This window comes from Amphiprion ocellaris, chromosome 21 (assembly GCF_022539595.1).
Source record: "Amphiprion ocellaris isolate individual 3 ecotype Okinawa chromosome 21, ASM2253959v1, whole genome shotgun sequence".
Taxonomy (NCBI): Eukaryota; Metazoa; Chordata; class Actinopteri; family Pomacentridae; genus Amphiprion; species Amphiprion ocellaris.
In genome coordinates, this window is record NC_072786.1 from 13,107,593 (window position 1) to 13,121,855 (window position 14,263).

At 40.2% G+C, this 14,263-nt stretch overlaps 1 protein-coding gene across 8 annotated transcripts in view; it reads left to right on the plus strand.

Annotated features, from left to right (window-relative positions):
- anks1b (ankyrin repeat and sterile alpha motif domain containing 1B) overlaps positions 1 to 14,263 on the plus strand; it is a 269,926-nt gene that overhangs the window by 241,295 nt on the left and 14,368 nt on the right. For 7 of the 8 annotated variants that reach the window (XM_055006380.1, XM_055006379.1, XM_055006384.1 and 4 more), the window contains 4 exons: positions 5,388 to 5,495; positions 7,085 to 7,288; positions 9,320 to 9,445; positions 13,931 to 14,002. In XM_055006380.1, the coding sequence (XP_054862355.1) occupies positions 5,388 to 5,495; positions 7,085 to 7,288; positions 9,320 to 9,445; positions 13,931 to 14,002 (510 nt within the window). The remainder of the gene's footprint in view (positions 1 to 5,387; positions 5,496 to 7,084; positions 7,289 to 9,319; positions 9,446 to 13,930; positions 14,003 to 14,263) is intronic. The other variant, XM_055006381.1, reaches the window with a different exon arrangement.

A 14,263-nucleotide genomic window follows, 5' to 3' on the forward strand; every position in this document is an offset into this window, starting at 1 on the left:
CTGTGATGAAGATGATTCCTAGAGTTAGATAAAGTACTCTGCTGCATTGCTGCATAAGGAAAGGGGGGGATTTAAAGTCAGGAATGTTGATTCACCCTGAATGTAGAACTCTGAAAATATAGTTGGGGAATTTCTAAAATCACAGTAAATATCTTACTGACTTCAATTCCAAACAGCATCTTGGGTTTAATGAAAATGTTTCACTCTCACCGTATACTCTACCGACTAAATGAATCTGCACGTAAACACGTTCCCACACAACCTAAACCTTCAAGTTCCATATAGTGAATATCCACTTTTATTGTGTTTTGTGTGCTTTATAGTCTTGGATGGGTAAAATATAAGCTGAAAATATGAAGACGCACATTTCTGCCATTCCTCAAGCCTCCCTAATATACAGAGCCTCCCAACTTCACAAGCCTCTGAGATTTTTAGTGAGTTACTACATAGAAACTGGGTAACCATTAGTCATTTAGATAAAAATGTACTTTCTAGAGCTGCTTCTGCTCTAAAATGTCTCGGCCGCAAGCAAAACACACCAAATGTTCTACTGCTGATTGCAAGAGCAAATGTAATACTGGATACTGTGTTATTGTGCTCACATATACTATATTTTAATACAGCCAAATTCCCAATAGAACTGTTCTCATTTACATGTTTTTCAGTTTCTGTTGTCAGACAATAGTAGCTGAAAAGGAGCCCATTAAGACTACGTGCTAACCTGCAGTGACTTTTTAGCCATTAGCTGCTGCTCTGCACCTCTAAACTACTGATTTTATAACTACTGTGTTGTCTGACAAACTCCCCAGATACGAGTTTACTGCATTGCCATGTATTCCACAATATTTTCATGTAAAATAAGCACTCAGAGAGAAAGTTTAAAGTGATAGAAAGTCCTGGTCTCTGCTGCCGTACGGTCATTGGTTTTGCTCCATGCTGTCAGTCAGGATGCAGAGAGAGTCTTCTTCCTGAAGGGGGCATGGACAGCAGCAGTTCAGCTGCATTTAAAACTACAGATACTAACCTGAGCTGCAAAATTAAAAGCCACTCTGGGGATTTTCATTAATTTGCTGAAAAGAACAAGATTGGACCTTAAAGAATATATCTCTAACAATCTCCATCCCACAAGCATTGTGCTGCTGCCCCAGTTACTTTCTACAGTACCAAATGTGTATCAACAAACACTGTTTACTCTTGTTTGAGCAATGGTGGTTAAACCCAACAGTCCACAGCTATTGTAGAAAATTCACCATTTACTAACAAAAAAAGGTCAAAATTACATATTTTTACCAGTTTCTTTATATTTAGATTTCCACAAAGAACCAACTGGCATGCAGAGAAACCAGATAGGGAAGTGAGAAATAAATAAGAGGTGGATTAGATCTTTTCATGTTTTTGAAGTTGGAAAAAAAATCTAAAATAATGCCAGACTTATTCTGTTGTCAGCATCCATTAAATGTTTATGTTTACCTGAACAGTCAGGGAGGTGGTGTTTACATCTGTCCAGTTGTCGAAGCGTCAGTGTGCTGTTGGAACAGTACTTACAAGTGTTACCTTATCAAGGTTATATCATCCGAGCTCTCTGAGCTGATTTGAATAGAGTTGAGCTTAAATGAATGTGTAATGAGTGTGAGAGCAATAGATGGCCACAGAGGAAGCAGGTACAAAGGAGTGTATGCTGTGGTAGCTCAACGGTTCTCCTGTCAGTATATACAGATGCAATGAATATAATTTAAATGCAAATGAAGTGATGTTGCAGTCAAGCATCGCAGAGAGAGAGTGTGTGTGTTTTAACAATAATAGTTGGGTTGCATTCAAATTCTCATCCATTCAGAGATAACAATATAATCTTCTTGCTGAGGCTCTGAAACAGCTGTTTGAGCTGCTTGTGTGTGTGAGTACACATCCACGTGCATGTGGATATTTTTTTTTTCTTTTTTGGACAAGTGTGTGTGTGGGTGACTGCTGCTGCAGCTCTGTGTTGCTATGGTGACAGTTGAACTTGAGGCTGAGGTTGAGGCTGCTACTGTATTTGAAGTAGATGCTGTTGCATAAGGTAAAGTGTAACAGACACACAGATATTCTCACCATGGAAGGCAATTACTGTGCTCTTTCTGAAGTGTTTGAGTGTGTGCGTGCGTGCATGTATGTGTGTGTTTGTATGTGATGAAACAGCAGCATTGACGACCGGTGTCACGCTACTGGCCCTCGGGAGACAGGCAGGAGACTGAATATTTCATAACCTTTCCTATATAGTGAAAGGAAAGAAGTCCATCAGGCAGGTCTAAATTCTAAAGTCACAGTCAAAAGATTTTTTTTTCTTTTAACGTGTCAATGAATTAAAAGCAAAGGAAAAGCAGCAAACTGACACAGTAAAGACGCTGAAACTAGAAATGCTTTGGTAAATGTTCTTAAAGTCCCTCTCCATTCACTGACTTAACATCTAAGAATCCACCTCTGTGTATCAAACTTACATATACAGCTGTTCTGACACTAAAATAAAATGTTCCAATATTAAAATAACATAGATGCAACTTAATGTCATTGCTACAGAGTTCCTGCCTCGCTCTGCACTCACCCTTCCCACCTCACTGCAGCTTGAGCACACCAGCTCACCTCATAAAACGATAAAGAAAAATATGCTTTTAACAAGAGGGGAATCCTTAAACATGGCATTTTATTGGTATTCATAAAACTGTTGTGGCTGCTAAATTATTAATTGTATCATAGATAAGTAGAGTCGTGTTTCCACCTTATCATAATGAACATAATGCACCAAATTTAGTGCCAATGTTAATCTTGAGCACAAAGACGGACTGAGATGGAGGCAGAGATGCTGCTGTAGTGCTGCTTACATCGTGTGTTCGTGAAGGTCAGTGTGTGAGCTTTGAAATAAGAAGGAGAATAGGAGGGGAAAGAAGAGCGAGTAAAAATTAGTGGTGGGAGCATGATGCAGTCATAATATGCCAATTTGTTCCACTACCCACTAGTCCCAGCTCTGCTCTCTGCCTCCCTTTGATCTGTCTAATTTTAACAATTAAAATACATGCAGTTTCAATGCAGTGAAGAACAGTGTGTTTTAACCCTCTGTTGGCGACTATTTTTAACACATCGCTACTCAAACAGTGCTTGTTTAACTCACGATGAATTTTATATGAGTTGTTTACATATGATTTGCATATGTGCTCCATTCAGTATGCACGGGAAATGGTTTATTTATGTTCTCTTTGATTGTTTAGGACGGTGCATGCATACATAGCAGCCTACACAACTGTTTCTTCAGCAGATGTGGAGGAGTAATTGGTGCAAGAGATTTTACGTTGCGCTGACTCAAAGCATGGCTGCTGGGAGAATCATTAGACTGACAGCAAGACCTCGCATTGAGTCTAATTACCACCCTCTGCCCTGAGGACGCACACAAACACATCCGCATTCTCTCACGCTCTTACATACCTTTAATGGAATACCTCCAGAGGCAGCTCTATAAAACCAGCCAGAAGTTTGTTGCACACTGAAGCCTGGTGCCAGAAGGTGCAAACAGTGAAAACAACATCCCTGCAGAAGGCTGCCACTTTCCAGCCGTGTCTTTAGAAAAGCCAGTAACTGGCACAGTCAGTGGACGCCTGGTGACCAGAGAAAGAATAGATGCTTTCATTGGAGTCCAACTGTGTGTTTTTGTCTCTGTTGGTGCCTGTGTAATGAGCGCCTGGGGAAAATCAATACACAATTACAAACTTACCACAATCTCTTATTGTTGAATTTGCATTTCACAGGTGTCAGAGCAAAATCTCTCGGTAAACTCTCAGTGACAATGATTCATCAAAAAAAAAATCTAAATCTGACAGTACTTCAAAGGAACAGTTGTAGTTGAGAATCTGCATTTTTTGCTTTCTTGATGCGTGTTAGAGGAGAAGATGGATACGTTCTCATGAATGCATTAAATATTGAGCTGGAGTCAGGAGGCGATTAGCTGGAAGACTAGAAGCAGTAGAACAGCTGGTCTGTCTGTTCAAAAATAACAACATCCACCTACCAACGCCTCTAAAGCTAATTAATGAACATGTGCATCTTGTTTGTTTAGTCTGTGTAACAACTGAAATGTGAAATATAACGTAGTGGTTTTAGGGTGAGTTTCAGACTGTTTCTGCTCATTATGCATAACTAACCACCTCTGAGTCAAGTCTGAAGTCATTTTAAGGCAATTTAATATAAAGTTGCTGAAACTGGTCACTTTCTTAAAGAATAGTTTGTGAAATATTCTTCTTACCAGGTGTTTTACTGTTTGCAGTTATGGTAAAAGTACAATGTTCAAGGTGTTAGACAACCCAAGACCTGTCTATTGCAGTCCTATTTCTTTTTTAAAGCTCTGGGATTTTACCAGGTCATAATTTCAGAATTGTTTTTGGCTTCAAGTCAAACATCAATCATGTCTCAAATCCTCATTTTTGTTCCCGAAGCTTGATATGAGTCCAACTCCAGTCTAATAAATATTCAATGCTGCCTCCAGGGATATTAATTTCTTGCTAATTTAAATGAAAGAAAAGAGCAGGGTAGTAAATTACACTAGCAGCAACAATTACTTTAATCAGTTTTCAATGTCTGTCTCTCCTTCGGTGTGTCTCCTTTGTGTCTCTTTTATGTCATATTAAGTGTATGTGTGTACATTAAAGGGCTGTTTTACACTTTATGATCTTGTTCACGTAAACACACCAAACAGCTTCAACAGAACCATGCAAGTCATGTCGGTTATGTAATAATAACAATAATGACATGCATGTGCTCAGGGGCATTTTATATCATTATGCACTCATTAGCACATTCCTGAGTGCTCTCTGTGCTTTCTGATGTTTCTCTCTGTGAAATTCTTCTCTGGATGGCAGTATTATTCTCCATTTAAGGTGCATGAAGATGATGATAACAATCTGCTACTTTTGTGTTGTTTTTTTGCAAATGCCAATGCAATCTTGTTATTATCCCGTCTGAAAGCCTTTGAACTCTTATTCTCTATAAAAGCTAAATTATTTAAATGAAAATGAGTGATCATTTTTTTCCAGCAGAGTAGTTTTTTAACCAGTATTTCATTTGTATTTACAGACACAAGAACACCCTTAACTTATTTTGTGTTTTAGTGTGGAGCTCCATCAGAAATCCAGAGCTTGAGGTGTCTGTTCAAAACCCAACGATAGGAAATATAACCTGATAGAAAAGTAACAAATCATCACAATTCAGAAGCTAGAAGTAGAAAATGTTTTGCATTTTTGCTTGATAAACAACTTCAATAATTAATTTGCTGTGCATCAAGTAAAGAATGATTGTTGTGGACACTACATACAAACTCCTGTACATGTCATTTAATTTTATTTTCTTATATTTGTGTGTTTATCCAGGTATTGAAGATCAGTCTGATCGGACACAGAAAACGGATCCTTGCCTCGTTGGGGGACCGGCTACACGAAGACATCCCACAGAAACCTCCACGGGCCATCTCCTTAAGGGTGAGTGAGTCTCATCCTGAGAAATATCTCAACCAACATGGATCCAAATTATAACAACTTCATCAGACAAAGGAGGAAGACGGCAGCCCCTTCCCAGATGGTTGTGTGTTTCTCTGGGGGATATACTGTAAAACCTCCCCTCTGACTCTGTTACCAACAAACTGATAATCCAAATCTCTGAGACAGGCACAAAATGGCCGAACCACAGCAGCTTCCTCCTTGCTGACTTGTCCTGGATATTAATCACAAGCAGCTGGTTTTACGTCTAGCCTGTCACCTATGCTTTAAGCATAGGTTAAAGCTCCTCTGAGAATTGTAGTTATGTAACAGAATGTACAGAAGCAAATTACATTATGCAGAAATACCTCACGGGTAACGGAGCAACATTATTTAATTTAAGACTTCAACTGAGGCCTGTGTTATACTTTGTATGAAAGTGAAGCAGGGGACAGTCTACCTCACATTTCCTTTCATTATCAATAAATCAGTCAGTTCTATTTTGATTAACTGTCAATAAAATGTCAGAAAATACTACAAGGATGCTCCTCGCAACTTCCCTATACACGAGGTATTTGTTTTAGCCAAGACTTAAACCCTCATCAGCCACAATGGCTGCAGCTTAGTGTCAGCTAGACACCCTGTCTACAATCTGTTGTTGTTAAATAGACAAATAAAGAAAATCTTCAAATTCCATTTTTTTTTGCCAGTTTCCAAAAAAACAAAAAACATCTAAAATATAACATATAAAACAGCTAAAAACTGCCATTTGATAGGCTTAAACAAGCAAATAATTGTCAATTATTTTTGATAAATGTCCAGTTGATCAGCTTAGTTGTTAATAAATTTCAGACAAAATCTTTAAAGAAGTGTCAGTGGCTTGCAATTGAAGCAGAAAAATTTTATACTGTTTGGCTCAAAATAGTGTAAAATGATGTGTTTAAGCAGCCTTGTCCTCCAGTGTGTGAGCAGAGGGCTCTGTTTACTTCATAATTCAGTGCAAACTGAGCAGACAGCTTTGTGTGATGGACAAATGGGGAAAGGAACAGAACTGAGCTCAGGATGAGAACTGAGATACAAAGTTGTAACGCTTCAGCTTGCGCAGCGAGAGTCTTCTCATATGCACTCGACTGAAAGTGAAAAACCTCTCAGGAGAAATAACTGACCTTCTAGCGTGTGAGACCATTACACCATTAAAACATATAAAAGTTCTGATTCTGTGGGGAGTTTTAGTCTCCACTCAGCTCGAAAACCTCTCAAATGAACATGATTTTCCACTTTCAACATCTAACCAGTGCTTTCACTTAAAATGACTTGCACTGAGCAGGCATGGGTTCATTGTTGTGATTAAGGACACTGATGGATCTGCTGAGACCGTCTGGCTAAGGGACGGTGCTTTTCATTCTCGATTCTACTAAGCACTTTGACATATTAGCACTTACCAACATAGCAACACCGTGGCATTGGACAGTGCATGCAATTGCCCTACTTACTGGACATGCAGCAGTGACAGAGCACATTATAAAATGATGAATGAAATCTCCTTTGCTTCCTTCCATCGCTCCAATCTGCCCACTCCCATTTTGTACCAGGAGCCTGGGGGAAACCACACTCCTCCTCAGCTCAGCCCCTCGGTAGGCCAGGCAGCGTACACGGCGGGGGTCCCAGGCGGATCTCTGGACGTGCAGCACCTCATCATGCAGGCGGACGCCCGGCGCAGGCAGCGCAGCAATGACAACTACTTCGACGACGTGCCGCGATCCAAGCTGGAGCGACAGATGGCCCAAGTCAGCATGGTGAGGAAGGGAGGAGAGGATGGAGGGATGAATGAAGGCAGGAAGGGGGAGAGAGGGACAGAGTATTGTGAATGGTTATAATTATAGATAGAAACCTGGCTGGTTAAAGACATAAAATTCAAATATATCTAGGTGCATTCCCACAAAAAGAACAACTCTAACAATAAACGTATTGTGACAGTAAATAATTTGATTTGTGAAACCATGTTAAGGTTTATTCCTCTGTGCCACAGAGCTCCATTGTTGTCTAGAAACAATTAAAATCATCAGTGAGCCAACTGTTACGCTGACTGACATGTTCATTATATCAAACAATGGGCTTTTCATGGGAACAACTCCAGACTTACTCTTTAATATCAAAATATGCTCCTTTAAATCTTCTTGCTGTAGTCAAATAATAAAAGACAAAGAACAATCAGATTTTAGTAATATGACAAAGCTGTAATCTTGTAATTTCACAAATGTGAAGCAATAAGAAACTAATGAGCTTTAAGGCAGTATCACATTTATGATCAGGACAGTCCAGTATATCTTAATTACTAGTGATATATTAGTAATTAGATGCTGGTCTCTAAAATAAATGACCTGCAAGTTTAAAGTGTTCTATCTGAATTCATCAATAATATCTGCAGCAGGCAAACCATCTGACACCAGCAGCTGCCTGTGCTGTTTAGAGATCCTATCATTTTTACAAATGAACAAATACAAAATGCATGCTGGAGACTTTGTTCCATAACATGCAAAAATATGCAAACCATAATTAAGTGGGTGAAGGGCGACAGTTAGGTGCGGTCTATTGCTTTAGAGCAGAATTTTTTATGTCCAGTAGTTTGTCTGTGATGCACACAAGGTGCTTGTCATTGCAGAAAAACAGTCTCTTCATCAAGAGTTTAATACTTTAAAGTTCAGAATAAACTAGATACGCCTTTCCAAGTAAGAAGCTCATCTTTCCAGACACTTTTAATCTCATTCAAAATGCAAAATTAGAGCTTTATCGCTGAATCAACAACAGCACAATGATTCAGATACAGACATGCACACACTTGCATGTGTGTACACATCTGAGGCAGCAGCTGTGGTTTGATTCAGGATGATTAGGGTGTTTTTGTGTCTCAGTATGAATCGTATAGCTCATCAGTGCAAACTAACACACTTACAGTTACATTGCTGAATGAAGTGTGTGCGCGTCACACCGCATCTCCCCTTTTCCAGACTGAGTTGGCTTTGCAAGAATAGAAGAAAAGGAGGAAAGATCTTTATTTTGTGTCATTTCCCTGTTTGCTGACTATCACAGTGTTTCTATGATTGGTTGACTCAAATGTTTCTCACTCCAGCAGCTCTTCCTTCACTTCTTTCTAGACACATTTTTTGTCCTTAAACACACTAAAAACCTTTAATAAACAAAAAAAAATCCAACCCCCTCAGCAGGGTCAAATTGTGTGTGAAAGGTAGTTAACATAGATTTGGTTGTGGCTGTTTGCAAAGACTCATCCCCGAGCTGTTTATCCAGCATCTTTGCATCTGAGTGGAAGATCTCACCTCCAACACAGTCAGATGTGAACACATAATAATGCAGTGTTTGGCACAGGATGTGTGAATACCTCCTCAGGCAAAAATCATCTGGTTTCATTTACAAAAGAGGGAAAGACAAAAAAAACAAGCTTGTTATCCATAGACATCTGAGAAGTATGCAGATTAGATTTAGGTATTTCCTTTGTTTAAAGAGGTGAAAGATTGCTGTGTGAAAAAGTGGTGAGCAGCAGCGGCAAGGAGTCTTTAGCTGAGCTGAAGAATGAGAACATGCAGCAGCTGAAAATAATTCATCCAAGTTTAATTTCCTCTTGGATGTTCTCCAAAGCATGTCCTTCTGAAGGCGTGCTCATGTTCAGTCAGAAAGCTGTTACATAATGATCTTACACACATTTATCAGGTCAACATGGGACACGCAGCCCAAGCCTTGATGTCATGCCTCATCCTCTAGTCTTGTGTGATCTTGCTTGAGTCCTGACATGCAGTTTGTTGTCGTTTCAGGCAGGCGAATGGTGTGAGCCAATCACGTTGCGTCCACCCAATGAGGCCACTTCGTCCACCCCGGTGCAGTACTGGCAGCATCACCCCGAGAAGCTCATCTTTCAGTCCTGTGACTACGAAGCCTATGTGAGTCCAACACCTTCACTTCACTCTTGTGTTTTTGAGCATTCACGGTTTAAAGTTGTGCTCATCTAAAATGTACTGACTTGTACAGATGTTCTTACCCTCATAATTAGCAGCCCAAAACCTAAAGAGATCAGTTCATTAGTATAATTTCCTGCTGACTGATTCGTGGATTAATTAATTGATTATTTCAGCTCTATTTGAATGCTGTCAATGCACAGAAAGTAATAATATTAAAGATCAATGACCCTCAACTTTGCCTCTCAGTCAGTACTGCACTCAAGTTATTCTCAGTATTTTGGTAAATTTAGACCTTTGCCCATTACATAAAGGATGTTACGTATCCATGTTACCATGGATACAGCCTTGCACCTCTGAAAGATTACATACTGAACATCCCGACTGAAATGATTATTTACTTAGAACACTGCAGAAAGCAATTTAAGATGCCACCGGTTCTCAGAAACACCGAGAGAGAATAGAACTTGGCATCTTAGAAATACATGTTCTGATTGGTTGGAAGTCACTGTAGTGAGGACGTGGAGTAAATATAAGCTAGATTATTATTTGAGAGCTGCAGAAACAGAGGGAAAAGATAGCTGGAGAGAGTTTGAACAAATACAAGAGAAATCAAATCTGATGCTGATATCAAATATGAATGAAAGCAAGGAAAAATGAGGGAGAGGCAGTGAATAAGAGATAAGTTTCCCAAGAGCGTGCCTTTCATCAGTCAAAAATCTCCTCGTCTTCCTTTTCATGCCTTTAGAAGATTGATAGCGGCAGCGTGGACCATTAGGCGTCTGACAGTTGTACTACACAGGCAAGGTGTCTGGGCAAATGGGACGGACACACAACGGCTGGGCCACCGGGGAAAATGTTGTGGAGCTTTCATGGAGCCATTTATGATAACAGCTCCAACGCTGTCTGTCCCAGGACAACCGGCTCCATGAAGTGAGATAAATAACTGAGAGTCTCAACAGAGCGGCAGGCAGAGCGCTCAGTGTGAATACTGGCGAGGTGACGGGAGCTGAAGAGTGAATAAGAATAAATCAGATGGATAAGACAGTGATGAGAGGGTGAGCAGAAACAGAGGAGTGCATTGTGTTTGTTGTAATAGAGAAAGAGGCAGAGTGAAAAGCCGGGGCAGGATAAAGGATGCATCAGCACCGTTCTCATTTTCATCTCAAGCTCTAAATAAACAAAACCCTCTCCTCTGCAAATAACATCTTAACTTTATTATGTCAGCTTTACAACCAGAGCTCGAAAATATTATCTGAAGTTATTACAAATCCATTTCCCATAAAACCCTGCAGACAATCTGACATCATTACCGCTAATGTTATTTCAGCACTGACTCTGTGTTCTCCGTCTTATTAATTTAAAAGCTTCTGAAGATACATCAAATATACAAAATATCTGTGAGTTGTAACAGTCAGACTTTAAAGTTCTTTTCCATCATGACAAGTGTAGACTGTGTTTTATTTATAACTGATATTAGCCTTTAACTAGACTGACTATAAAAAGACTAATCATCCTCATGTATGTTGTGGTCATGACAACTGATGCAAACTGAAAGATAAAACAGCAGCTAGTGACGTTTCTTTTGGGTGGCACTGTGTGCTGGTCAGTCCACTACTTTTAAAGAAAAAAATCTCAGAAATACCTCAGCAACTATTGCATTGATCTGACATGGCATTTTATTCAGAGGTTTATGGTCTTGAGAAGATGCATCCTAATGACTCTGATCATCGTGTGACTTTTCCTCTAGAACCAACATGACATTTACATTTGTGGTTTTGAGTTCAACCACTGTTGGTCCAATTGCCATAAAAAATTACATTCATGTGCCCCCAGGATGAGTCGTCATCACTTAGATGATCCCTTACTTATTTCATCCAGCATCGTTGTCAGGTCAAATTTCTATTTTGTGGTGAAATACCTGCAGAACTAATGGCTCTACCTAAGTATAGCCTTACAGAGCCAGTAACATTGCTGCAGAGGTTTAGGTCTTGTTATGTTACCTTGAATTTTAGTTGAAACTAATAAGACTTGTTTTCGTGTACACAAACCGTTGCTGCCACAGAGACATGGTATACAAAACAGCAGCTGGTCCTGTGTGCAACCGTAATGAAATTTCCGGGATAACTGCCAGCAACTCTGCCATAACAGCGATTTAACGTTGTTAGCTTGAGTCAAGACAAAGTATTAATATGCCCAGACGACCTCCTCCTGATCTGCCAAGGACCAGACTCCCCAGCTAAAAATATGACTGAGTGTAAGGCCCACCGCCACATAAAAAGCAACTCAACACGGAAAGCAACTTGTCCAAAATGTTCTTTTGCCGTCGTAATCAAATGTATCGCCGTTCACATGTAAGATAAATCACATGAGGTCGGTACTTTGGTTGTTGATTTTGGAGTCATTTATTGTAGAGTTAAACAGATGAGATAGAAGAAGCTGTAAATATTTCTCTTGTAATTCACTAAAAGCTTTGTTGGGGTCCCACTTTAGGGAAAAGGTCCTTTCCATAAGCTGCACAGGAACTACAAGGGTGGGGAATGTCACACCCATTAAGAGCTCTAATGTCTACATAAACATTGTCCCTGTAAAACAGTCACCATTAGTAGCATCTTTATTAAATCTGATACTACGTGTGCAGAATGACTGACCACAAAGTCGTGACCAGACAGAAGGATCTGCCAAACAGCAGCATTAATGTACCTCCGGGAGCCTCTCAAGGTTGATGTAATCACTGCCATGTGTGCCTGTGTGTATTTATTGAAAGCCTTGTTAGCACGGTTGTGAAAACAGTAACAAAATAAAAACAAAAACTTAAGACAATACAAATAACTCATCTATATTAAAACTAACATTTTCAAAAGCCAATTTTCTTGTGTAAGAGTTTGCATTTTGTTGTTTTATACAATGTGGGAAGGCCTCCACTTAATGCGCTCCACATTATCATTGGGAAGCACTACATTAGGTGACAGTGCAGGGGTTTGAGGCAGGCATGAGGTGGCACAAATGTTGACAGGAATGCTGCCTTAATCTGCACTTTTAGCCATTCTGTATCCACTGCAGTGTAGGATCCAGGATCTTTGACTGTAATGTTAACTCTGACTGCACAACACCAATGAAAAAAAGTAGTTATTGGACATAACTGTAGTTCTACAAGCACATAGGAAATGGAACAATAGAGATTTTGTAATGTTAGCTGATATGAGGAAATTTAGATTGTTTGACAGAATACTTCTCTCTTCTTAACCAATCAGCTTCATCCTCTCTGACTTTATCCATCCAGTGTCGAGCCCTGGCCTTTTAGGGTCACTCTGAAATACATACCCTGGAGTAGGTCTTTTTTCTTACCCGTAAGAGGTTCTAAAGGGGAACACGCACAAAAGTTCACCCCCCCCTCAAACAACCCACATGTTCCTGCAGTGGAAAACAGCTTATTGTTCATGCATGCGATACTCCAGGCTGGGCTGGTTGGTAATTATAACCTGGCCAGGGCTCACCGTGTAAACTACACAGGTCTAATGATTAAAGGAGTCATTTGGTTTAAAGCTGTCAGTCATTGGATGTCAATAAGGACACATTTGTGTGTATGAATACTTACTGCAGTCATTCACTGCTGCACTATTAGTAAACTAAGCTTGTGACCAATGTAGTCATACACTGCAATAGGATGGATCAAAGGGAGCTGGTTTACCAGAAAAGAAGCACTGCTTCTAGAAGCAGCAATAAAGCAGCTGGACCTTGATCTGAACATGGGCAGTACTGCTGATTGAGGCTGTGGTGTCCTCCTCAGCAGGAATTAGTTTAGCATTCAGCTGCAGCACTGCTCGCTGATCATTTGGCAGGGTGGCTCAGGCCATTTTATTAAGATCAAGGCATAAAGCAGGGTCACCGCTGCTGGAAGCTATGGCAGTGAAACAGCTGCCACCAGTCAGAACCTAGACAGGAGCAGTGCTGCTGGAAACTGCGGTGTCCTACCATCCTGCCATCACTGATGGCAGCAGGATGGCCTGTTCATCATTTGAGAAGATGACTTGGACTAGTTCATCACAGCCATCCTCATCAAAACTGCAAACAGAGCTGACAGCAGGTGACTCTCCCTGCTGCTATACTATGTCTCTATTATTTCCACTTGAGTTCATCTGTAAAGCTGAATGTAGGTGGGACATGTCTCCACCAGAGAGGCCCAGCTTTATTTTAATTTCAAGCGCTGGTCTCAATTTTCTACCAAACTGAACAGAATCACAGCCAACCATCTCATCCAGTTCAGTAAGCTGAAGCTGAAAATGTGTTTTTTCCAGCTCTTAAGAAGGACACTTTGCTGCTGTTACCAAACTTAGGCATGTAAAATTCTTAGGCTTTGAACAGTTTGTAATTAACCCTGTTTTAAATTTTATATACAGCCAGAACCTCACATTCTTTCTACCCCACATGTACTGACCTACCATCTGCTTGTCTGCATCTTTTCTACAGTACCTGGGCTCTATGCTGGTGAAGGAGCTGAGAGGAACAGAGTCCACACAAGACGCCTGTGCCAAGATGAGGGTAAAACACAGTCTTATACACTTCACTTCTGATAGGAAAGCTGAGAAACATCCAGCTCACATTAGTCAGACTGACTGGATGTTGATATAAACCACCCGTCATTTCAGCTAGTTCTTACCCTTTACGATTAAAAACAACAACAACCTCCAAGCAGCAACCGACAACACAGAAAATGTGAAGTTTTGCTATGGCTTTTGATCACGCAGTAAGGCAGTCCTTTTTGTTTTTTGCAATGAATTACCCATTTTAATCACAGTGCTC